The 26,066-nt window shown below is 33.3% G+C and overlaps 1 protein-coding gene across 4 annotated transcripts in view; it reads right to left on the reverse strand.

The window, feature by feature from the left end:
• The window catches only part of HEATR5B (HEAT repeat containing 5B), a 136,307-nt gene that overhangs the window by 94,091 nt on the left and 16,150 nt on the right, over nt 1–26,066 (reverse strand). For all 4 annotated transcript variants that reach the window (XM_074209704.1, XM_074209702.1, XM_074209701.1 and 1 more), the window contains 11 exons: nt 23,457–23,628; nt 22,075–22,232; nt 20,194–20,443; nt 18,565–18,720; nt 13,984–14,234; nt 11,236–11,347; nt 9,900–10,052; nt 7,342–7,441; nt 2,082–2,191; nt 1,412–1,575; nt 616–791 (listed from right to left, as the gene is read on the reverse strand). In XM_074209704.1, coding sequence (XP_074065805.1) covers nt 616–791; nt 1,412–1,575; nt 2,082–2,191; nt 7,342–7,441; nt 9,900–10,052; nt 11,236–11,347; nt 13,984–14,234; nt 18,565–18,720; nt 20,194–20,443; nt 22,075–22,232; nt 23,457–23,628 — 1,802 coding nt within the window. The remainder of the gene's footprint in view (nt 1–615; nt 792–1,411; nt 1,576–2,081; nt 2,192–7,341; nt 7,442–9,899; nt 10,053–11,235; nt 11,348–13,983; nt 14,235–18,564; nt 18,721–20,193; nt 20,444–22,074; nt 22,233–23,456; nt 23,629–26,066) is intronic.

Below are 26,066 nucleotides of genomic sequence, written 5' to 3' on the forward strand. Positions count from 1 at the left end.
AGGAAGACAGTTGACATCTATTATTTTAACAGCTACCAATTCAAACACTAACTCTGGGTAAAAACAACCCTGGAAAATCTGGCACAGTTCTTACATTCTTTAAGAATAAGAAACACTAACTATCTCATACATACTAAGATGGAACTCATAATTTTACTTTCCCCTCATTATTATCACATTCTAATCAAATAATTCATAGCCATAAGCAAGAAAATAACTCAAGCAATTAACAAGGATTAATCTCACAGGAGTTTTAAAATTCTAGTAATCGAATTTGATTATAATAATGCCAAAAATGAGTTACTATCACTTTCCCTAGAAGCATTTCTTCACTCATTAACTTTTCCATTGCAGAATATAATTCAGCAAATTTTCAGGGTAATCACCTAAATTAACAGCTCTCAAAATGGTAGTCAAAAGAATCTCCTGATAAAGATTTTTTTAAATACAATTTTCTTTTCAATCTAATAGATTTGAATCTTTTTTTATAAGAATATAATTGAATCTTTTTTTATAAGAATAAGATTTTAACAAGTCTTTAGAATAATCTGAATTTCACACTAGTAATTATTTGGAATAATTACAAAGCCTGATGTCATTCTCATTTATACCAACCGGTGTTTATAAGAAACATGAGGAAACACTACACCAAAGAGAGCAACAGAAGCATCAATGACTGAGACTCCAAGGGGAAGAGGACCAGGAACAGCTTCACCAGCAGGTATTCGTAAATAGATGGAGGATGGGTCATGCTCTAAAGCACCACTCCCAGATGCACTATTTGGTTGGAGCTGCAAAATAATATAAAAAAAAACTTTGCAAAACATGTTTTTTGAAATATGAAAGATGTGAAATTAGTAAAAGGTATTAAAAACAAAAAATAAGAGATTTTTAAAAGATTATGATTCATTTTCAAGATTCTGCAATTGCTTTTTTAAAAATTCTAACTCAATACAAAATCAAAATGCTGTCCAAAGCAATATGAAGATAGGAAGCAACTTTTATATTACTACCAACAATTAAAAATTGAAAATTTACCCAAATCTTAAAATTTGCTTTATCTCTCAAAGCAAGGCCCACCTCAAAACCCTATTTTCTACACCATGTTTCCACCCCTACCCCTGGCACAGGATGGGAATTATTTTGCTGCAGCTGGCAAAGCCTAAATTTAAAGCAAAGTAAAAAATTGAAACAATTTTTTCAAATTCTAGGTCTAGAGATACTTATCCATATTATAACAGCTAAACCATCAATTAACAGGATGCTAACTTTAGATGTCAAGACTATACTAGTTGTCGTTAACCTTAAATCTGTTTTCTTTTTAAGTAAGCAATGTAAAATTATATAAGGCCACTGCTGAATAACATCTCTTTTCTAAAAGGATGAGGATTTTTTTTTAATGATTTACTACCTGATCTTCAATTGATTTATGATCAGTTTCTTGAAGCCAGGAACCAAGAAGAACACTGTCATCATAATGGCAGAGGGATCTGAGAAGGGAGGTAGTTGTATTGGCAGAGTTATCTGTCAAAGTAAATTCTGCCACCAACTCCCTAAGAAGTGCATTAAAAGATCCTAAAACACAGAAATATCAGAAAGCAAAAAATACTTTTAGTATTATTTAAAAGTAAACTTAGAAGTATTCTAGTGATAAAGTGATTCTAGAGTTAACTTACTTTGGACAATTGGCATGAAATAAGCAAATTTTCCTTCCTTTACAATGCTAAAAGCAATATTCAATTTTTAAAAACAATTCTTACTAAAATGGGAAAATACCAGTTTTTTATTACCTAAAATAATGGTTGATTATTTGGAATATATTTTGATCAGAACTCTTTTAAACATCCAAAAACAGTTCTAATCATACTTAAAAGTGACAATTTACAAAACAAAAACATTCAAAGATTCTTGTCATTCTGCTGAAGTTTATAAAGTTTTTATAACATTTTTTATTTGTCAAGTACATTATTTCTTCCCATAAATACTGAGAAAACCCACATTATAAATGTTTGAAATACAGAATACATAAAGAAAATTGAGAATTCTTATTAGATTATTATAATATTTTAAATTCTAATTACCTTCATAAGTTTTGGGGGGCAACAATGCCAAAATATCATAAAGTCTTAAACGGACCATTGCAGCACTAGCCTTCAGATGAGCTCCATGGGCCTTAATTACAGATTGAATGCTAAAGTAACAAAAGAGGAATTACAATGATTTCATTCATTTATGAATGGATACCTGAAATAATAAGTAGCTAAAATCCAATGAATATGGGACGACTCAATGAACAGAAAACAGTCCTGGAGTCAGGAGGACCTCAGTTCAAATCCAGATTCAGATACTTGACTCTTACCAGCTGTATCACCCTGGGCAAGTCACTTATGCCAATTGCATTATATTAAATAAGAAAAATAAAATTCAATGGATAACTATATAATTATTCTTTCTTTTTTTTCCTGTATTACTTATATCAATCAACCAATCAAAAATTTTTAAATATTTTTCTAGGGGCCAATCATTGTGCTAAATGCTGAATATAGAAAGAAAAAGTAGAAAAATCCCTGCTTCAAGGAACTTACATCCTAATGGGGTGGCAATTTGTAGGCAGTCAGAAAGACAAAGATATATATACAAGGTGGTTCATTGAGGGGGACAGAGCCAAGATGGAGGCATGAAGGCAGCATTTCCCAGAGAACTCCAACCCCGCAAAAACAAAGGATGGCTCTAGCCAAAATTTAGCGGGGCAGAACCCACAGAAAGCCGAGTGATACATTTTCCCAGTCCAAGACAACTTAGAACTTCCGTGGGAAAGGTGTGTTTCACCTTGACCTGGGCTGGGAAAAAAGCCATGGCTGCAGTACAACCCAGCCCAGCCCAGCGCAGCCCAGAAATCACCAGCAACAGCTTGAAGGGGCAGTGAGAGAACTCTGCTGCACTTGGGTGAGTGTGGAGTGAGGAGCATTGCCACAGAATCTGCAGGGAGAATCGGGAGAAAGCAGTCTGCACCTCCAGAGACCTTAAGGGAAATCTGCAGAGATTTCTCTGCTCTCCCTGGGGTAGAACTCTGCTGTTTGCCTACACTTACATATTACAGTTGGGCTTCCATACTAAATAACCAAGCTAGATCTCTCTTTATAGCCCCAGGGCAGAGGGCAGTGCTGTGGTCATCTACATATCAAAGCACAGGCTAGAGAGCCTAAGACCTAGGAGGAAGAAAGGTCCCAGTGGGGTGTCGCCCCCCCCCCAAAAAAAAACCAAAGCCTTGGAAGTACTGTAAATTAGTCTTAGGCTGAGGAAATGAGTAAACAACAGAAAAAGAAGAATCTGACCATAGAGAATTACTTTAGTCCCATGGAAGCTCAAAACACATACTCAGATGATGACAAAATCGAAGCTTCCATATCCAAAACCTCCAAGAGAAATAGAAAATAGGTTCAAATTATGGATGAGCTCAAAAAGACTTTGAAAAGCAATTAAGGGAGGTGGAGGAAAAATTGGGAGAGAGCCATGCAGAAAAATCATGAAAACCAAAAAAAAAAAAAAAGCTTGGTGAAAGATATACAAAAAAAACTGAAGAAAATAATATATTAAAAACCAGTTTAGCCCTAATGGAAAAAGCAAAACAAAAGTCAAATGAGGAGAAGAATGCCTTAAAAAAGCAGAATTGGCCAGCTGGAAAAGGAGATAAAAAAGAGCTCTGAAGAAAATAACTCCTTCAAATGCAAAATGGAACTAAAGGAAGCAGATGACTTTGCAAGAAATCAGGAAGAAATAAAACTCTTCCAAAAAAAGCCAAAAATTTGAAGAAAATTTGAAATAGCTCATTGGAAAAACAACCGACCTTGAAAACAGATCCAGAAGAAATAATTTAAAAATTATTGGACTATCTGAAAAGCCACGACCAGGAGAAGAGCCTAGACTTCATTTTTCAAGAAATGATATAGCAAAATTACCCTGAGATCCTAGAAGCAGAGGGTAAAATAGAAATTGAGAGAATTCATTGGTGAAAGTGATCCCAAAAGAAAAACTTCCAGGAATATTATAGCCAAATTCCAAAACTCCCAAATCAAAGAGAAAATTCTAAAAGCTGCCAGAAACAGACAATTCAACTACCAAAGCTCCATAGTCAGGATTACACAGGATGTGACATTCCGGAAGGCAAAAGATCTTGGTTTACAACCAAGAATCAACTACCCAGCAAAACTGAACATCCTATTTCAGGGGAAAAGATGGATTTTCAGTGAAACAGGGGACTTTCAAACTTTCCTATCCAGAAGACCAGAGCTGAACAAAAAGTTTGATTTCCAAGTACAGGAGGCTGGTGAACAATAGAGGGTGTGGAAGTGAGGGACTAACTATGAGGAACTTGATGAACTGTTTGTATTCCTGCACGGGAAGAGATTGATAACTCATATGAACTTTCTCATTTATAAGAGCTGTTAGAAGGAGCATATATAGACAGTACATAGGAAGGAGTAGAATATAATAGTATGATGTGGTAAAGGGATGAAGTCAATGGGCGATGGGGGAAAGTACTGGGAGGGAAGAAAAGAAGATGGAGAAGAAGCTGAGAGATTTCACATAAGAGTCAAGAAAAAGCTTTTTCAGTGGAGTGGCGGGGGGGGGGGGGAATCAAGGGGAAATGAGTGAGCCTTCATTCTCATAGGAAATGGCTTAGGGAGAAAATGATACACTTAACAGGGTGAGAAAATCTGTCTTGCCCTGGAGAAGGATGGGAGGAAAGGGACGGGATGAGGGGGAATGGAGGGAAGGAAGGGGGGAATAGGTGATAGAAGAGAGGGAAGATCGAGGGAGAGGGTACTCAGATGCAACATACTTTTGGACAGGGCCAGGATGAAAGGAGAGAGAGAGAATAGAATAAATGAGAGTGGGGAGAAATAGAGTGGAGGTACAGCTAGTAAAAGCAACTGAGGGAAAAATATTGGAGCAACTTCTCCAATGGACTTATGATAAAGAAAACAACACACCCCAGAGACAGAGCTATTGAAATCTGAACACAGACTGAAGTACATTTCTCTCTCTCTCTCTCTCTGTTCTTAAGGTTTCCCATCGTCATGGAAGGGGGAGGGGTTTATGTTTATTCTTATGTTTACTCTTATAACATTCAATTTATATCAATGTGTGGCATGAAAACAATGTAGAGACTGTCAGACAACCTTCTGTGGGGGAGGAAATTGTAGAATTCAGAGCCTTGCAAAAAATGATAGGTACACATTACTATTACATATAATTGGAAAAAAATAAAATGTTAAAAAAAAGGTGGATACAAGGCAACTTTAGAGGGGAAGAAATAAAGAGCTTGGGAAAACCAGGGAAGAAACAACTTCTACAAAAAGTGATATTTGAGCTAAATCTTGAAGAAAGGCAAAGCATTCAAGGGACAAAGGCCAACGAACAGGTACAGAGAATGAGCTGCAAGATAAAATGAATTATTTCTAAAGCATTTTGCAAATCTTAAATATAAATATAAATGCTTGGTATAATAATAATGATAATCATTATTATTATTGAAGAATATCAAGCTAGTCTGCAGAGGACATGTAGCTAGAGTAATGTCAAAGAAGATCAGAAAGAAGGAACCAAGTTGTGAAAAAATTTGAACAGAGTGGTTTGTATTTTATCCTAGAGTTAATACGGAAACACTATATTTTACTGAGCTGGGCAAAGATAGTTATAACTTCATTAGACTTCCATTTTAGAAAAATTTGGGGGCAGCTATGTAAAGGACAAAATGGAGTGGAGAAAGACTTGTGGCAAAGAGATCAAGTTGTGGCTTGTCCATTTTTTCAGAAGACCAATGTAATCATGGGTGATGTTTTGATTCATGCATGAATTGGATTTAAGTGAAGCAGAGTTGCACAAAAGTCTCACTGTTTCTTCTAGTCATTTAAGTCCAGTGGCAGGGAAAAAGTCAAGATCACTGACTCTGACCTAGAGAACAATATGACCTTGGTGACTTCAATGTCTGACCAAGTTATAAATGCTCCATAGAACCTACTTCAGTTACCTTAGAGGCCACTGGAACAAATTTTTCTCCACCACCAATTCTGCCAGAAGTCTTCACATACTTGGACACTCCCTAATTAACTGAAGGATTTGTAGCCTTCTATTATCCTTATCTGCTGAGACTGCTGCTTAGAGTGTGGCTATAATATATGCTACAACTTCTCGGAGCCACAGGTACGAGTTAAGTGCCAGGTAGATAACAAAGGTCGATGAGCAGTCCTGAAAAGGGCTTAGTAAGTCCTCATACAAGAGGTGCTATAACTCCTTGAACATTACATACATACATCTAAGTGGCACAGTAGATAGAGTGCCAGGACCAGAATTAGGAAAACTCATCATCCTGAGTTCAAATCTGGCTTCAGATGTATATTAGCTATATGACCTTGAGCAAGTCACTTAATCCTGTTTGCCTCAGTTTCCTCAACTGTAAAATGAGCTAGAGAAGGAAATGGCAGACCACTCCAGTATTAGAAGAGAAAAGGGCTGAATTTCCAATCTAAGGACAAAGACCCATGCAGAGGTACAGAGAATGAGCTGCAAAGATAAAATGAATCTCTGGTATAGACACTTTAATTGAAGCCATGGGTACTGCTGGAGATGATCAAATAATAAAGTACAAAGAAAAGAGAAGAGGGTTCAAGATAGAGTCTTAGAGTGTACTCACAGTGGGCATGAAAAGAATGAAGATCTAGCAAAGGAACCTGAGAAGGAGCCCTCAAGAAGAACCAAGAGAAAGTACTATCAAAAAAACAGAGAAGCAAGAATATTCAAGAGAAAATAGCTAACAAATACTGCTTCTGAGAGGTCAAGCACAATGACTGTTGAGAAAAGGATTTGTCAATTAAAATATCATGGTTGACTTTGTAGAGAGCAATCTTAGTTGAATAATGAGTTCAGATGTCATAATATAAATGGTTTAAAACAGAATGAGAAAAAATAAGTGGAAGTTCTAGGTAAAGATAAGTCTTTTTCAAGGAGTTTATCTGAAAAGGGAAGAAAAAATATAGTATGACACAAATGAGGATAATATCATCTTTAATTTCATTTTAATTCCAGCAAACATTAAGCAGCAACTGTATTACATATAAGGCACAGTGCTGAGTACTGGAGAGAGGAAAATAAAAGATTGTTCCTATTCTCGAGATACTCATATTAATTGCTGTCCAAAGAAATTATAATGTCAGTTTAAGCCAATAAATAAGGTTTTGTAGTTTTTTCCTGAATATATTTTATGAGGTCACTGTATCAAACCAAAATGAGAGTTGAATAATACAGAAAGTACATTATTTATCAAACTTGTTTACTTACTGTGACATCATTGTCATGGCACATTCAATTGGCGTCATCAGTTTTCTAATAACATCCTCAGTTAGAAGCTCAGGACAATGAGCAACAAAACTCCGCATTGCTAAATTGAATTTTAAAAAATACAACTTGGGAAGTAAATAAATTATATTGACAAGTGAATAAACTATGGACATATATAGGTCCTTTTCATTAAAAAATCTTGAAAGAAAAAAACACATTTTCAGAGAATGACCTACCAGTAGAAAATGTCAAGTGAGAAAAATAAAATTTGTAGAGTTCTTTTGTGTGTGTTTTAATATTGTTGAGACATTAACAGAAAATTTTTAAAAAGATAAATATCTACATGATGTTGACATAGGAAGAAGTTTCTTGATATATGTATATATATAATATAGATAGAAATATAGATATGCCATTTTCTTAACCATATCGAGTTTTAGTGTTGATTTGTCTGAGAATTCAATTGCCACTTCTGAATTTTTTTTATATTCTGCAGAGTACGATAAATTCTACTCTAAATTTTTCATACTAACTCTTGAAGTGTGTACATTCTGAACAAAAAAATTGATGGATTTTAATTTTTTATCTTTTTTGCTATCTCCTCCCCTTATAGTTTATACCACTCATGCTCACTATTATAACTTTTTTATTCTGACTCCCCGTTAACTTATTTCTACTCTGTCTTTTCATTCTTTAAAAGAAGGGAGGAATGAAATCAAAGTCAAGTGTTTTTAATTTAAATTTCTTATTGGTCCCCTTATAATCCTATCCCATACCCAAATCTCTTCATCTTAACTTTCATCCTTTTCACTTTTAAAAAAATAAATCATTTTGTCCTGCTTGAAGTTTTCTTTCTCATTTTACCTTCTCCTGCTTCTCTTTGTCATAGACTTGTCTTCACTACATTTCTATCCTAATAGTCTTTATTTCCACATTTGATTAATTTCTTTTTTTCTAAATCTTCCTTTGCCTGATCCAAAGAAGAATAAGATTCATGAGATCATCATTTTCCTTACTTCTATATCTGAATAATCTTCCATTTTTCCTGAGAAAATTCCTCCCTTTCTCAATCTTTTTTTATCGTGTGTGTGTGTGTGTGTGTGTGCGTGTATCTCATCTCTACCTTTTTGGATATAAGAATCTGGACTTTTTGAATTCTTCAAACTTCTTTACCTTTCTTAAGTTTATGTTCAAAGTATTTGCCTTTCAGATAGTCTGCCCAGCTCTGATTTTTCAAAAGAAATATGTGGAAGTTAGTGATTCTGTTAAAAATACACTCTTCCTCTTCACAGTAAAATTTAACTATGTAATTGTTATCCTAGGTATAAGACTCTTTCCTTTCAATAGACTGCTAATACTTTCTTTACTTCATCATGGTCTATATGGAAAAAATCTTCATAAATCTGATTGGGATTCCTTCAGATTTAACCTGTATATTCTTAGTCATTTACAATATTGATCCTTTGACTTGGCAGTTCTAGATCTTAGTAATCATATTTCTGAGTGTACTTTAGCTAAATTCACTGAAGTAAAGACTTGTGGATTTATCAACACATCTCTTGTCTTTTGGTTTGAATCCTTCAAAATTTTCGTTTATGATTACTTTAAATATAGTATTAAGGCTTTTTGTTTTGTTATGCTTTTCTGGGAGCCCAATGATTCTTAAAGAATCTCTTTTCCTTTTGTCCAAACCTATGATTTCATTAATATAGTAATCTACTAGTGAGGAAATTCCCTCAATCACTGTAGCTCTACAGCTGATCTGCAACTTTTGGTCTTAAAATGTTTTCTGGGTCACTGAGAGGTTGTACATAGCCACTGTAAGTCAGAGGTAGGACTTGCAGTCTGGTTCTGAGGTCAGTTCTCTATCACTATATAACATGGATAGGCTAGTAGTTTTTTGATATGTATATCTGGGTCCTTCTAATTTTACCGACTTTTACCTTTACACCAGTATTTCTTAGTTTTTCACTGAATTTTTGAGCTCTATTTCCATCACTCTTTCTTCCAGATGTTCACTGATTTGCTAAAGTTTTCCAGCTTCTATTCTAACTTGACTATGCCAGCCCTTATCTCTTCAATTCTTTTACCAGATTCCCTACTATTCCTGGAGTCCTTGTAACCATTTCATATGCCTTTCTGGGGTTGTATTTGTAGTTATTATAACACTACACTAGACTTCTTTTTAAAAATTTTATCCTGGTTTGCTTTTATCACAGGAATTTTCCTTTGCTTGGTCATTTTCTCAAATTCTCTGCTAGTTCCTCCCTCCTGACCACTCTGGTCACCACAGTAGTATAACCTCTGAGCTTCTCCCTATTGAGATATGGGAGAAGAAAAATCAACTTCCTGATTTTTAACAAAGAGTAAGTAAAGACCACTAAATTTGTGTTTCTTCCCATATATAAACAGAGATGAATTCTAATGTAACTTGCCACATATGTGGTGAATATACCATCATATATTTAAAGATACTTTCAAAAGTATTCTTTTCATTCACTCAGTGAATTTTTACTAATATGATAATTTCTGAAAGTCAAACCAATTTCAGTACTTACCACATAAAGCTCCAGCACGTCCTTCCAATGTTACCTGCCAAGTAAAAGAATCTCCTCGTGCCTTTTCAGCTTCGAGCTCCTTTAAGGAACGAGGAAAGACATTTCGCCATAATAGTAACATTTTGGGAAGATGGTAACGAACAACAGAAGGACCTAATCAAGAAAATGAGAAAATATTCTATAGGCTTAATCATATTATATACAAAAATGACGGCTATTAATACTTTAAATAAAAAGGTCAGGGAAAGGAAATCTAGGTACATTTTATAATATTCCAATAGAATGCTGCTGATCTAATAATAAATTTCTTAGTAAAAAGGTAAATGAGACATTAAAATCATGTTTCAAATGACATAAATGTTATTTTGACTTATTTAAAGTAGTATTACTTTCACTTTCTCTTCTATAACAATTATGATTTTCTAAAACAGCTACTTTAGATAAGAAACATTTGTCAGCCTTTATTTCTAAAACTTATTGAGGACTTTTAATTCTACATGCAAAAACTATTTATTCCAGTTTTATAAGAAAAATACCAACCACATTAAGATGAAGTTACATACATTAAGTAGAATGTGCCTTTTTAATATACTGAGGAGGAAAGTAATAAAATTTAGTTTTTAAAAAATAAAATAAATTTAGTTATAATAGGCCACAAGACTCTGGCACTCAAGTATTATAACAGTGAATATAAATGTAAAGTTAATAACCAAGTAAGATCAAAAATGTTTAATATTTTCATAATGACATATTTACTTACCATGAATACTTATAAAAATACTTTTATTGTCATTTTTTAAAAACATATATTCTTTAATTTCTACTATACTTTAGTTTTATATGGGACCTAAGCTTGGAGGTCTAGTGAAATAGATTAACCTGACAGTATGATCTTTTAGAAAAATTACTACTGAGTGATAGGCAAAATTAATTATGTTATTGCTAATTTTATTTTAAATGTTATATTGAAAAGGTCACAAACTTAAGTATTTTTGATTCTTAAGATTTTCCTGAAGTCTATAAAAGTATCTAAGCCCAAATTCCTAATTTTATCTCTCTCTTTGCTGTTTTTTTAGTCATACTTAACACCAAGAAAATATGAATGTTGTATCCCTTCTGAATTCTTTATATTGCTGTCAATGGCAACTAATATGAACACACAAAATGTATATGCAGTTTAATTCTAAATATAATGTCAATATAAAATTTCTATTTGTTAATGTCATTCAAAATTTAGAATTAAGCGTTCAAATTATTTCAAACTGAAATATTTTTTGTCATTTACGTACACAAGAGAGGAAGTAAGTAAAAATCCAATTCAAATAATTAATTATACCTAAAGTCATAAGTGCTCCAAGTAGAAGCCATCCAGCTTGAGTACGCTGCAAGGACAGTCTACTGTTTTGAGCAGCAGTTCGTAAGAGATCTTCAGCAATGCTTACTACCATCTGCAAAGAAAATGTTAAATTCTAACTTTAAATAAATCTAAGAAAGAAAAAAACAATATTTATGAAGTACATACTATGTACTTAAGAACTAAATGCTCTTAAGTATTTTATAAATATGTCTTTCATTGGAGATTGAGTGAATGTCCAAACAAATTGTGGTATATGTATGTTATGGAATACTATTGTTCTATTAGAAACCCAGGAGGGATGGGAATTCAGAGAATCCTGGAAAGACTTGTATGAACTGATGCTGAGCAAGATGAGCAGAACCAGAAGGACACTGTACAGCATAACAGCAACATGGGGGTGATGATCAACCTTAATGGATTTACTCATTCCATTAGTGCAATCATCAGGGACAATTTTAGGGTATCTGCTACGGAGAATACCATCTGGAACCAGAGAAAGAACTATGGAGTTTGAACAATATCCAAAGACTATTATTACCTTCAATTTAAAAAAAAAGTTATCTTATGTACTACCTAATTTTGCTATCTCAGACATTTAATTTTTTCCTCAAGTATATGATTTTTTTCTCAACACATTCAATTTTGATCAATGTATAGCATGGAAACAACGCAAAGATTATCAAACTGCCTTCTGTGGGGCAGTGGGGGAGGGAAGGTAGGTGGGGAAAAAAAATTGTAAAATTCAAAACCTTACCAAAAAATGATAGGTAGAAACTACTACTGTATATAATTGGAAAATAAATTATATATATAAAACCAAAAAAACAAATGTCTTTCAATCCTTAAAACAACCCAAGAAGTAAAAGTTATTATCCTCATTTTCTAGTTAGAGAGCCCAAAACTGATGGAAATTAATTGACTTTCCAGGTTCACACAGCCAATAAATATCTAAGGGCACATCTAAACTTATATCTCTCTGACTCCAGGCCCAGCATTCTAGTGACTAAGGAATCAAACTTTTTTTTTAACTTTTTTTCATATTCCCCTTAGTAACCTGGCACATTCAAAAGTCCTTGAAAAATGCTTGATGACTTTATTGTCTGATTCAAATGTAATTTTTGTTAACATGTTGTCATAATAAAACCACAAAATAAAAAGCTATGGAACATGGATATATTCTAGTTCCAAATCTACTGATTATTGTGAGATCTTTGGCAAATCCCTTAAATTCAGTTATATACTGACCATCTCTACCTGTGCTTGGTACTTTTTTAGGTACTACAGAGAAAATAAAAAATGAGATAATTTTTCATTCTCAAAGAATTTAAGCAGGGTGGCTAGGTGGCGCAGTGGATAAAGCACCAACCGGCCCTGGAGTCAGGAGTACCTGAGTTCAAATCCGACCCCAGACACTTAATAATTACCTAGCTGTGTGGCCTTGGGCAAGCCACTTTACCCCATTGCCTTGCAAAAAAAAAAAAAAAACTAAACTAAAAAAAAGAATTTAAAATGCTTTAGGGGGATTGAACATACAAAATGAACGATTATGAATCAGTCTAAGTTTAAGTGCTCAAATTACTGGCAGAAATGCATTCAGAGGAAGAACAGATCAATAGGAAACAAATTATGAGATGGATAAAGACCAATTTCTACATTAAAAAAGAATATTTGAATCTCCATCTGTCCCACAGGAAATGTGTAAAGACAAATTTAGCTGGCTGGAAGAAAATCATAATATTAAAATACAATTTATTTTCACACTCATTAACTATGGACAAAAAATTTTGTTAAAAATTACGAGGCACAGGCAGCTGGGTTGCACAGTGGATAGAGCACTGGCCCTGGAGTCAGGAGAAACAGTTCAAATCTGACACACAATAATTGTCTAGCTGTGTGACCTTGGATAAGTCATTTAACCCCATTGCCTTATATAATTTTTTTTTTAATTATGAGGCACTCAACAAAATAATAAATGCTGAATTATGGTTTCTATACATTGATGGTTCCCAGGTTTGTTTGTTTTTGACATTTTAGAATACAAATAAATGAAAATATTTATCCCTGAAAGCAGAAATATTTATTATAAGAGGGTCCTACAGTCCAAATAAATTTACATAAAGACAATATATAAAAACTTTGAAAATATCCAAAGCAAAGCTTAATTTAAAAGTTTTGTTTTATCTGTCAATAGGAATTTCTTATAGTCTATATTGTTATGAATATTCTAGTCTCTAAAGTTTCTTATATAACTGAAATTCTCCAATTTAAAAATTCTCCATCTATGCCTTTTTATGATATGGAGGTAATTTGGGATTCTTGAAGGCTAGATTTGGAGAATATAGGCTTTGTTAAATCCTAATGAGGTAGCAAGGTTTCAAGTATGAGGATAAGATGTGTTGTAAAAGATTCACTCTTGTTCAAAAGTTGGAAAGGTTCAACACCAACTTGGATGCAGGTTAATGATGATTTCCTTGATAATAGGTATTCACAAACAATAAAATATAGATGTGCTGGAGTCAGTACTCGTAAACTGAATAGCCACAATTAAATAAAGGAACCATGAAATAGTAAAATTTCTGATGAACACAAGTATAGTTTTGGGTATTTTAAATTTTTAGTTTTTAACTGTCATCACTACTAAAATATTTTTATGTAATCTAAGTATCTTTAATGGTAGATGCTTAACGAATATTTATGATTATGAACTATCTATAATCTACATTTTACCTTTCCTTTGGCATGAGGGATACCCAATGGGCACTGATGTACTCCACCTAACAAAGCAGCCATTGCAAAACTGTAACCACTAACAGCTTCAGGTGAGGTCTTCAAATTATTGAGCCTTTCTGCACATCTGTCTAGAAATGGAGTTAACTGGAAAGGTAATGCCACAGCTACACAACGCAAACACCATGCTGCAGCAAGTCGGGCAGCCATACTGGGATGCAGAAGAACTGATGTTACAGTTTCCAAAAGACCTGAAGAAGAAGTTTAAACACAAAGATATACTCTTAAAAATCAGGAGGACCAATTCTACCAATCAAAATAATAGTTTTTCCACAAATAATTTTTATAACCTAGTGAAAGACTATGTTCTATCAGCTGTTTATTAACAAAAATTTACTTAAAGGGAAATTTCTGAAACATAAAATTCTAGTTATAATTATATCTACTAAAATGTTGCTTGATTTAGAATTAGACAGAAGATTCAAATAATTTTTCAATTATTTGTCCTGAAAAACAAGAATCAAAAATATTGATAATATTTTTAATTCATCTTCCAATCTGCTATAAATTTAATTTTGAGCTGAGTTGAAATCATTCCTCTTTATTTAGTTATTAATTGCACAACTATGGAAAAATTCCTATCACCACTTCTAGCCTCAACTTCTTCATTAAAATATAATTGGTAAATTTGATGGTTCCTTGTCCTATTTAGCTCTGAATATATGAGGATTCAGTTATGATTTCTTTCATTCTTTTTTTCTTTTTCTTTTTTTGCAAGGCAATGGGTTAAGTGGCTTGCCCAAGGCCACACAGCTAGGTAATTATTAAGTGTCTGAGACCGGATTTGAACCCAGGTACTCCTGACTCCAGGGCCGGTGCTCTATCCACTCCGCCACCCAGCCATCCCTCTTTCATTCTTTATATGAAATTTATAGAAAAGAAATGTATGTCATCAGATACAAGGCTTCTCTTTTCTTTTGCTTTGTTCTATTTAACAGGAAAGAAAGGAAGAAGTATCCTTTCCTTTTTAGAACAGGTAAGAAGTGTGCTCTGACTTAATTGAGAGTCAATGAGACCAGAATAAAACCTATAGAAAGAAAACATCAAAATAAAACAGTCTGGTAAATAAATGAAATGGATAATCAACTGATTTAGAAGTGAACAGGAGGGGGGAGCTAGGTGGCATAGGACTGGCCCTGGAGTCAGGAGGACCTGAATTCAAATCCATCCTCAGATATTTAGTAATTACCTAGCTGTGTGACCCTGGGGAAGTCACTTAACCCCACTGTCTTGCCAAAAAAAAAAAGTGAACAGGAGAAGCACCAGCCCTGGAGTCAGGAGGACCTGAGTTCACATTGGCTCAGATACTTAGTACTTACTTAGCTCTGTGACCTTAGGCAAGTCACTTAACCCCTTTGCTTAAAGTGAATAGGAGGGTATGAGGAGACTAGGCAGCATTTGGAAAATTGTATGATGGTTTTAGTGATCCCAAGGGTTTCCCCTGAATCAAAGGTCCACTTTTTAAAATATATAGGAGGATATAAAAACATCTCTGAAAAGGCTCATGGAGTGCATATTAGGAGGTGACATATTACCAATGCAAAATTACACAGGAGAAGCAGCAAAAATGATATTATTGGGGAGTTGTATGACTGGAAAAGGAGGTGGGCTACTAATGTAACAAAAGCAAAAGAATAGTTCATGAACAGAGGGGTGCAATCCACTGGTATTCATGCAGTATTAGCATGAAGCTATGAATCTTTTTGGTGAATTCTTATGAAGGAATTAGGAGAATATGTGAACAAGAGTCATACTAGATGAAGCAACAATGGAAAAGGTTACATATTAATGAGATAACAGAACCATCAAAGTATTATATTATTATATTAAACATACTAATTCAATGTAGAAATTCAAAGGAGGTGGACTGAACAGCCTAGAAATCAAGAGGTCAGGTAAATCAGGCCCAGCTCTCTAACTTTGTACATTTTCTCAGGTCTTCTCCAAATGCTTAAAAAGTTTCCTGGTTTTCCTGGCTTCCTTACAGCTTGATGTAAAAACATAGTCTTCTACAAGGAAGCTTTGCTTCCCCTAAATACTAGTGCCTTCCTATAACATCTGATTATCTTGAGTATATGTGTGTGTGTGTGTATTATATATACACATATATAATATATTTATATATATATATATATATATACACGTATGTGTAAACAAAAAATGTGTTTATTTTATATAGCTATATTTTATTTGTACACAGTTGTTTGAATGTTTTCTTTTCCATTAGATTTTAAGATCCTGACGGCAAAGAAATATTTTTTAACTTTCTGTGTATCTGCAACATTTAGTACATAGTAGGTGCTTAATAAATGACTGCTGACTTGATTGTTCTTGATTTTCTTATTAATTTACTGAGATAACTGAATTAAATTTAAAAAAATAAGTGTCTAGGCACAATACAGAACCCTGGAGAGACTTACATATATATGAAGGGAAATATTGGACAGAAATGTTTTATAGTTATTAATCTGTAACCTCTGTACTGACTATATCTCTTCTCCCCATCCCATCTCATCATCCAAGTTATGAGAGAAATCAATGAACCTTTACCAAGTACCTTGCTCCTCCCAGAGTCCCAGTAACTTTCTTTTTCCAGGCTATGAAATAAGGTCAGTGAACTTTCAGTAAAGTACCTTGTCCCTCTCAGGCAAAAGATAAGCTTCTACCAACAAATTACTGGATCCCTGCCCTAGTCTAATAGGATTAAGTCTTTGATCTACCATTACTAAACTATATAACCTCTCAAAACTTCAACTCTACTTTCAGAGTTACCTGCCTATCATATTTAATTCCTTGAGCTACTGCCCCTCATCAACATTCCCCACCCACCCACCTATATCCTCCTTAAAAGCCCAACTCACTTTTCAGCTGAGCTGCTCCTCTGACTTTGGAGAGTAGCTGACTCTGGGGTAGTGACATCCCTCACCTCTATTATCTTTCTTTACTACTCATGGTGGCTCACCTTCCTTTAGAGGGCAGTCCATTCTGGGGGGAAACCACTCCCCCAAACTCTCCTACCCTTTTACCTTTCTTTACTACTTATCTTGTCTATTAATTATGCTGTTTGTCTTTATTAAAGTTAGCCTACTCTTGTGGAGTATGACCCCACACACTCACTCTTCTCTACTACTTATCCCCTGTGGGAAGTCAGCCTACTTCGGGGAGGCTGATTCCCCAAACTCTCTTACCCTCTTCTTACTGAAAATCACTATCTTGCTGCTTCTCCAAAGAACCTAACCTGTGAGCCTTCTGTAGCAACTTGTTACCTATGAACTTTTTTTTTAATTTGTAGACTTCTTGTGGTAAATTGTAAACTGTTTGTGCAACCTTAGCCATTTTTACCTTCCTGAGTCAGAGTTGGTGAATTCTTCACAAAAACTAATCCCCAAAGATTGATCTTTAAGCCCCCTTTTTATCTGAAACCTCATTTTTCCATCTTCATAACTACATATATAAGTATATTCATACAAAGTTACAATGTATATGAATGATATAGATCTAATCAGGGGCAGTGTATAGAGCACTGGCCCTGGAGTCAGGAGTACCTAAGTTCAAATCTGGTCTCAGACACTTAATAATTACCTAGCTGTGTGGCCTTGGGAAGCCACTTAACCCTACTGCTTTACCAAAAACAAACAAACAAAAAAAAAACATAAAAAAAAAGAACTAAATCACAAGGAGCTTATAATTTGTGAGGGTAAAAGCATGTATACTATAACCATAATAGTATGTGATAAGAAAAAAGAAACAGTTTAGGCAAGGTAATATTTGAAATCTGAGGACTGGAAGAGTACTTTCAACTGGAATGGAAGGGAAGAAGAAGGATGGTAAAGAAGCAATAGAACACAAGAGTCTTCACAGAAAAGAGGAACTAATATATTTTAGTTTTTTTGAGTGGAAAATCAGTATAAATTAATTATAAAAAATTATAGTATCTACACTTTCAAATATTTCACAATATTATAAATTGACTATAAAATCAGTATTATACTACCTACAATTTCACAAAGGTTTATACATTTTTCTTAATTCCATAATGCTTGTAGAGCTATTCATTAACTATATATTCAATCACTGACTATATAAAAGGTAATGTTAGGAAACACTAAAACAACACAGTTGCTTCTCCTCAGGGAACTTATAGTTCATGGAAAACCCAGTTAATTATCTTATGAGAATTTTTGTTATACCTAGTCACATATTTTATCAATAACTGTTACTTATTAAAAACTATGTAGAAGCAGAAAAATGCATTAAAGACTAAAATAAAATTGAACATTAAAGGGGGGAAAATTTGACAGGTTTTTTTGTATTCTTTATAATTCTTAAACTTTCTCCACATCTGATTAATCATTTTACCATCATTTAAAATTACTTTATAGAAGAGCTGAAGCAAATCAGATTTCAATGAGACAGTATTATTGTCTGAAAAAGATGAATAATAAATATCAATTGCACTATAATATTAAAAGTTATTCCCAAATCTTAAGAAAGACTTTTGCAACTAAGTCAAGTTCATACCTATAGATGCTTCCTGAATAAGAGGAGACGCAGTAGCATTTAAGCTTTGAACTAAGCTACCAAGCTCCTGCAGGGCACACACCATCACATGCTGACTTGCAGCTATGTCAGCAGCTCCAGATTTGTTTTCACTACTTGTATCATTCACTACTGCTTCTGGAGAAACAAACAAAAAAAAAAAAATCAGGTATTTATTATGAGTAAATTAAAATTTTGATTTCAAGTTTCTTTAGTTGAATTATTTTTTAAAATAACATGTTTAATGGCTACAAATCAAGTCATATTTTAATCATTATTTCCCAGTTATCAGTATCAATGACAATGAATATTAAAAGTTTTAAAGGAATCATGAGATCATAGCATAGTGACTCAATAAAAATTTAACTACTTCAATAAAGTGTATCAAATATATGCATCCTAGAATCATTTTTCTTCTCACATGGCTAGTTTAATATGAAGGCCTACACTGAAAATAACTTTGAAGATTGTTACTGGATTCATTTTTTTTTGTTGGGGTTTTTTTTTTGGCAAGGCAAATGGGGTTAAGTGACTTGCCCAAGGCCACACAGCTAGGTAATTATTAAGTGTCTGAGGTCGGTTTGAACTCAGGTACTCCTGACTCCAGGGCCGGTACTCTATCCACTGCGCCACCTAGCCACCCTGGATTCATTTTCAAGGAGTAATGGCCCTGTTATTTGATGGTAAATATTGCCACAAAGAACCAGATAATTTTTTTTAATTGCCAGCCAAAGTTAAAAAACACTTAACAAAGATAATTCATGGTTCTTAAGATAAATACAAAGGAAGAATAATCTTCCACCAATGATAGCTAACTTGAAGATAGGCAGAATTAATGAAAACCAAAGAGAAGTAGAATACAAAGATGACCTTTAAGATGACTGCCATTTTATGCCTCTGATACTAAAATTTATCTCTAGGTATATCAAAAGATACAAAGAAATGACTGATTTAATTTTCTAACTTCCTATAATTGAATTAAATTTAGGTTAACAAGGTTCTCAACAGTGGTCATTAAAAAGCTGGAAATAATTAACTCCAAGGCTTTCTGTTTTTAAAGTTTGTTTCATTTTGGCTAACTCACAAATTCAATTTTAATCAAGATGTCAATATAGAACAAATTATTAAGTAAATATCTTTAAAGCAAGCTTCACTAGTATGAATTTCACTAATCCATAATTCATGATCATTTAATGAGAATGGGTCTGAATTTAGTCTTCTTCATAAAAAATTTGCTAGCTAAGTAAATCCAAAGAGAAACAAGAACATGGGCAGATAACTAACTTATTTGGATTCAATTTTCAAGAATTTTAGAAATATTTGAAGTATCAGGGATCAAGGTAATTGTAATAAACATTACCTTTTTATAGTTATTAGTTATTAAATGGGTTCAGGAGACAGAGAATTTAGGTTTAAATACTTCCTCCTATGTGATCTTGGGAAAATTACACACATACACCTCTCTGGTCATCAGTTTCTTTATATGAAAAATGAGGCAATGGAACTAGACAGCCTCTGTAGTCCTTTCACATTGTATAAATATGATTTTTGATCCTATTTATTATTAATTTCCAAAATTTACTTACAAAGTGAAAGAAAAATAATCCTCACCCACTGCTTTCATTTGTTTTCCAATAGCTTGGCAGATTTCTTTGGCAGCTGCAATCTGAGCTTTTTCCCCAAGCAAACTGCCTACAGTAGCTCTGAGGATAAAGGAGACACATCTTCTTGAGTACACAGCTTCTACATGTGTTTGAGTGGCCCGAGGGTGTGAAACCAGATCAAGTACATGGGATAAGAATGTAGCAAAGCTGCGTTCTAACCATTGACCACCTAATGTTGTAACAAAAACAACATATGCCTGCAAGCAGAATAAAATGCAATTTAAGACCTAAAATAAATGAAATTAATTCCATTTACAAATAAAACAATTTCAAAAAACAAAGCCCAAAACCACTTCATAGAAGATCTCAGGGTTAGAAAAAAAAAATCACATTTTGAAATGGAGAAAATGATAAAAACACAGCTGTAAGGCTACAAAACTTTGCTTCTCTAATATTCTTCAAAAGGTAGAGGCTTAGATTCTAAAGAATATTCATTTTCACTTCATTTATCCCAAATGCCTAGATTTATGGGAGGATTAAGACTCAATTGTCACAAACTCCTTTTAGCTTCTACTAAAGGCAGGAAAAATGTATCTTGGAGCTAATCAATAATTCTAGAAATATATCTAATCAAGCAAGCATTTATGAAGTGTCTACTTTGAAAAAAAGCAAAAAGCAAAAGAGTTCCTGATCCTAAGAAGGAAGCCTGTATCTAATGGGGGGGGGGGGGAAATATATATAATATGCACAAAACCAATAAAAGGTAGTTTTGGGAAGAAGTTCATCAGCAGCTAAGGGACTAGAAAACATGAGCCAAGTCTGGAAGAAATACAAGAATATTCAGAGGCAGAAATAAGGAAGGAATACAATCTATACATAGGAGAAAAGCAAGTATAAAGTCAGGGAAATGGGAGATGGAACACTGAGTTATGTGGAAAACCAAGTAGATTAGTAAAACAGGAGTGAATAGTAAATAAGGCTTTCTAAGAGGAAGATAGGAAGAGGAGAAATATAAAGAGACTTAAATGGCAAACAAAAGACTTTACAGTTGGCCTTAAAGGTAAGAGGGAACCAGTGGAGTTTAATGTATACAAAGATGACATCATCAGACCTACACATTTAAGAAATTCACTTTGGTAGTTATGTGGAAGATTAGGATAATAATAAGACTGAGACAGGATGATCAATTGGGGGGCTATTGTCATGGTCCAGGCAAAAGATAAAGAGGGTCTAAATTATTATAGCCTTGTGAGTGCTCAGGAGATATGAGATGAAGAGATAGAAAAAGTAAGATCTGGCAAGGGATCTCAAATAGGCTGGATGAGTGAGAGTGAGAAATAGACTAAGGTTATGAACCTGGATAAATGGAAGGGTAATAATGCCTTTGAAAGCAATAGAATAGTTGAGAAGGATGAATTTGAACTTTAAGTTGAGATGACTATGAGACAACCAGTTCAAATTGCACATAGACAGTTGTGTGATAATGTGATAGCCATCACTTTTAAGCAATCATATAAAGAAATAAGAATTTTTAAAATTTTAATTAAAAATTTAACTCTTGGATATTTATGCCCTTATTAGCATAATATGAGTTCAAGATAACTCAAAAGTTGTATAATTGTTGAAATGCCAACCTCCATACAGATAGAATAGGTAGATACACATTTATGCATATGTGAATAACATATGTCTAGACACATAAATTAACAGAACAAATGTAACTAATTTTATAAAAAAGTTTAAAGAAATAAGATAAAATATTAAAGTGATATTTCACATATAAAGTTACAAATGTCTATGTATTTGCTATTATTTTGCAACTGGTTTTATAAAATTTATGAAGCGAAAAATAAGAAACAATGACAATTTTTACATAGCTAATACGAACCTGTGTAACTCCAACTCTTACTTCACGATTAACTGACCCACCAACTTTTAGCATTTCTCCACCACTCTTTAAAAATCCGGACCCTCCACGTAGAAATCCTGTGGCCATGAGCTCTAAAACTTCATCTAAAGTAGCTCTTTTCACATTCTGGCGCATTACTTTTAGAGGAAAAAAAATTAATAAATTTGTAGCCATAAGATATATTGCTTTTTCATAAAGAATAAGTAGTGTAAGAAGATAGTTTTCATGATTAACTATTTTGGATTGCAAATAAAAATTACTTTAGGTTTATTCTTAATAAAATCTTTCTAAAATATACTACATATATTTTGCCATTACAATGTACACTAAATAATCATTGTTGGCTTCAAAAATTGCTGTTACTTTTTACTAGCATTAAAATATAATTCAGGCTAACAGAGTGAAATTGAAGGAGCAGTAGGAAGAAGTATATCAAGCTTCTGCCCCTAAAACTCCATAAAATTGATTTAGAAAACACAGTAGATAAAATCCTGATGGGGAAAATGCAAGAAAAAGAAGATATTGTGAATCATTTTTCAATCTAGGTCAGCAAAGGAAGCCAGACAAAGACATCTGAAGTCATTTGAGGACAAGGTCTATCAAGGAACATGCTAAGGAATATGCAATGAAAAGCTATCATGAGACTTACTCATAGACTTTTCTTCAAGGTAGGATTTGCCCATTGGCTCTAAGGTCATTTTCATGACCATTAAAGTAGAACTTACTTTCAAAAGAACATGAAGAATTTTAAGAGTACTAATAGTACCACTGTATCAAAATTACATACAAACTATTTATCACCTATTTAATAGGAAATTATATGTAGAATTTCATATTTTAAGACAAAAATATTTAAGGGGCAGCTAGGTGGTGAAACAGAATAGAATGTTGGGTCTGGAGTTAGGAAGACTCATTTTCAAAGTTCAAATCTGAACTAAAGACTTATTAGTGTGTTACCCTGGATAAAGTAAGTTAACCCTAACCTCTTTAGTTTCCTCATTTGTAAAATAAGCTAGGGAAGAAAATGACAAAACAATCCAGTGCCTCTACCAAGAATTCCCCAAATGGAGTCATGAAGAGCCAGAAACAACTGAAAACAAGTAAATCAGAACAAATTTGTCAATTTTAAATGTCTATTGGAACATAATTTAGGAGGATATATTAAATATCTGTGAATAACACCTTTTAGTTTAAAATAATAGTGAAGTTTTTATGGTATTTAAAATTTTACAATATAACTAACATTAAATGAATTCAGAAATCATAAATGTTCTTAGTTTAAGATTTTTAATGGAAAAATGTTAAAAAACATATGAAATAAAAGTATAGGCATATAGCTGTGTTTATGAATAATTCAGTACCTGTTGCCTGTTTAGGTATCAATGCGGTAGCCATGACTGTTCCCAAGAGTTTTGCCACTGCTACTCGAACCCCATAATTTGAACTTTCCAAAGCTTTAAAAGACAGTGTGGCTACATTTTCCAATTCTGCTGTCCACATAAATACAGCTTCATTCTGTAGTTCTAGCAGGCACTATAAGGTAGAAGAGATATTTTAAAGTTAAATTAATTTCAAAAATGATTTAGACATATTAGATTTTATTAAATTGATCTGAAGATAAATACTGTTTGAAAATTTGTTCTGTAAAACTACAGAGGAAGGAATTATATTAGGAAAATTACACTATTTTTTCAAGTTTTTAAGAATTTATTAAGTACCTACTACAAAAAAAGTATATAGATATTATGCTCAAGGAGATCATAATCTAGCTATGGACATTTTCACACAAATACAAAATAATTCAGAAACAACAAAACTATATGTATGTTATAGAATACTAAATGGAATGGGAATTCAGAGAAGCCTAGAATGGTTTGCATGAACTGATGCTGAGCGAGATGAGCAGAATCAGAACATTGGACCCCATAACAGCAACATGGGGGTGATGATCAACCTTAATGGACTTGCTCATTCCATCAATGCAATAATCAGGGGCAATTTTAGTTACCTATGATGGAGAACACTATCTGTATCCAAAGAAAGAATTGTGGAATTTAAGCAAAGCCCAAAGACTATTACCTTTAATTTAAAAAAAAAAAAAGGTATCTTATTAGGTAATTTTGCTGTCTTATATTTTATTTTTTTCCTTAAGGATATGATCTCTCTCTCAACACATTCAATTTTGATCAATGTGTATAGCATGGAAAACAATGTAAAGACTATCAGATCTTCTGGGGGGGGAGAGGGAAGCAAGATGGGGGGAAAAATTGTAAAATTCAAAAAAAAATTATGAAACATTATTACATATCAATTTATTGATTAATTCAAAATATGATTTTCTGTCAAGCTGGGGAACCTATAGTAGAAAGCATAATACATCTAAAATATATTTAATAACATCATTATAATGCATAGATTAATAATTATACACACACACACATACACACATATATATATATGTTTATTTGTATAATCTAACTATATCTGTTCAAAGACTTTCAAGGACAACAGAGGAGCTAAAGTGCCTATACCAATTTAGATAGATTGATGAGAAAAGAGAGACAAAAAGATTTTATTATTTAGGGATTTTAAAGTTAATCTAAATTTAACACCAAAAGATGAGTAGTTAGATAATAAAAAGAATATAAAATTGTAAATCTATAATTCATGACACTTTTTTTCCCCCTAAAACATAAATAATAGGGGTAAAACTAGGATGGCAGATTAAAACAGGCAGACTCCCTCAACATTCCTTTCCAAAAAATTTTTTAAAATGCCTCAAATTGTGTTGCAGACTGGTCAAAGTCAACAAAAGGTCAGTGTGAGACATTTTTCTAGCCTAGAACTATTCAGAAGATTAAGAGGAAAAGTCTGTGAAATGTGGGTGGAAGCTAAGCAAGGAGCACCCACAGAGGCAATACCAACCAACAGTGATCCTTGGAAGTGGTTATGACAGCAGCAAAAGTACCTTTCAGACCAGTTGCATAAGAACAAGATCTATTTCCAGATAAACATTAGACCAGCAGTGGCCACATCTATCCTTAAATCATAGGGTTAGCACTGAAAATTTACAGACACCCAGAGCTGAAAACAGAAGCATGAAAAAATCTAAAGCATGGTTCTAGTTTGTTCCACCTCCTACAAAGCAGAGTCCAATTTTAATATAAAGTTCATAATCAAGAGACAGGCTGAAAAAATGAACAAAAAAAAAATAATTTGATCATAAAAAGATACTGCAATGACAGGGAAGAGAAAGAAACAAAATCAGAAGAAGACAGCAATGTCTAAAAATAACTACCACTGAAGCCTCAAAAAAAAATCTGAACTGGACAAAAAATCCAACAAGAATTTCCAAAAAAGTTAAAGAACAGTTAAGAGTGGTAGAGGAAAATTGGGAAAGGAAATGAGAGTGATTAAAGAAAATAATGAAAAGAAAATTAATATTCATTAAAGTAAGGAACTTCTTTGAAAACAAAATAGGCAAATTGAAAAAGGAGTTAAAAAAATTCACTTAGAAAAAGAACTCCTTAAATAGCAGAACTGGCCAAAAGGAAAAAGAGATAAAAAAGCTCATTAAAGAATATAAGTTCAAAAAATTACAATTCAGAAAGTGGAAGCTAATGACTCCATGAGACTTCAAAAACCAATAAAACAAAATTAAAAGAACGAAAAAAATAGAAGGAACTGTAAAATATTTCATTGGAAAAACAACTAACCTCAAAAATAGATCATGGCATTGTTGGAAGGGTTGTGGGAAATCTGGGACACTATTACACTGTTGGTGGGGCTGTGAACTCATTCAACCTTTCTAGAGAGAAATTTGGAACTAAGCCCAAAGGGCAACAAAAATGAGCATACCCTTTGATCCAGCAATACAACTACTGGGTTTATACCCTGAAAAGATGATGAAAGAGGGCAAAAACATCACTTGTACAAAAATATTCATAGCAGCCCTGTTTGTGGTGGCAAAG

This window comes from Macrotis lagotis, chromosome 1, assembly GCF_037893015.1.
Source record: "Macrotis lagotis isolate mMagLag1 chromosome 1, bilby.v1.9.chrom.fasta, whole genome shotgun sequence".
Taxonomy (NCBI): Eukaryota; Metazoa; Chordata; class Mammalia; order Peramelemorphia; family Peramelidae; genus Macrotis; species Macrotis lagotis.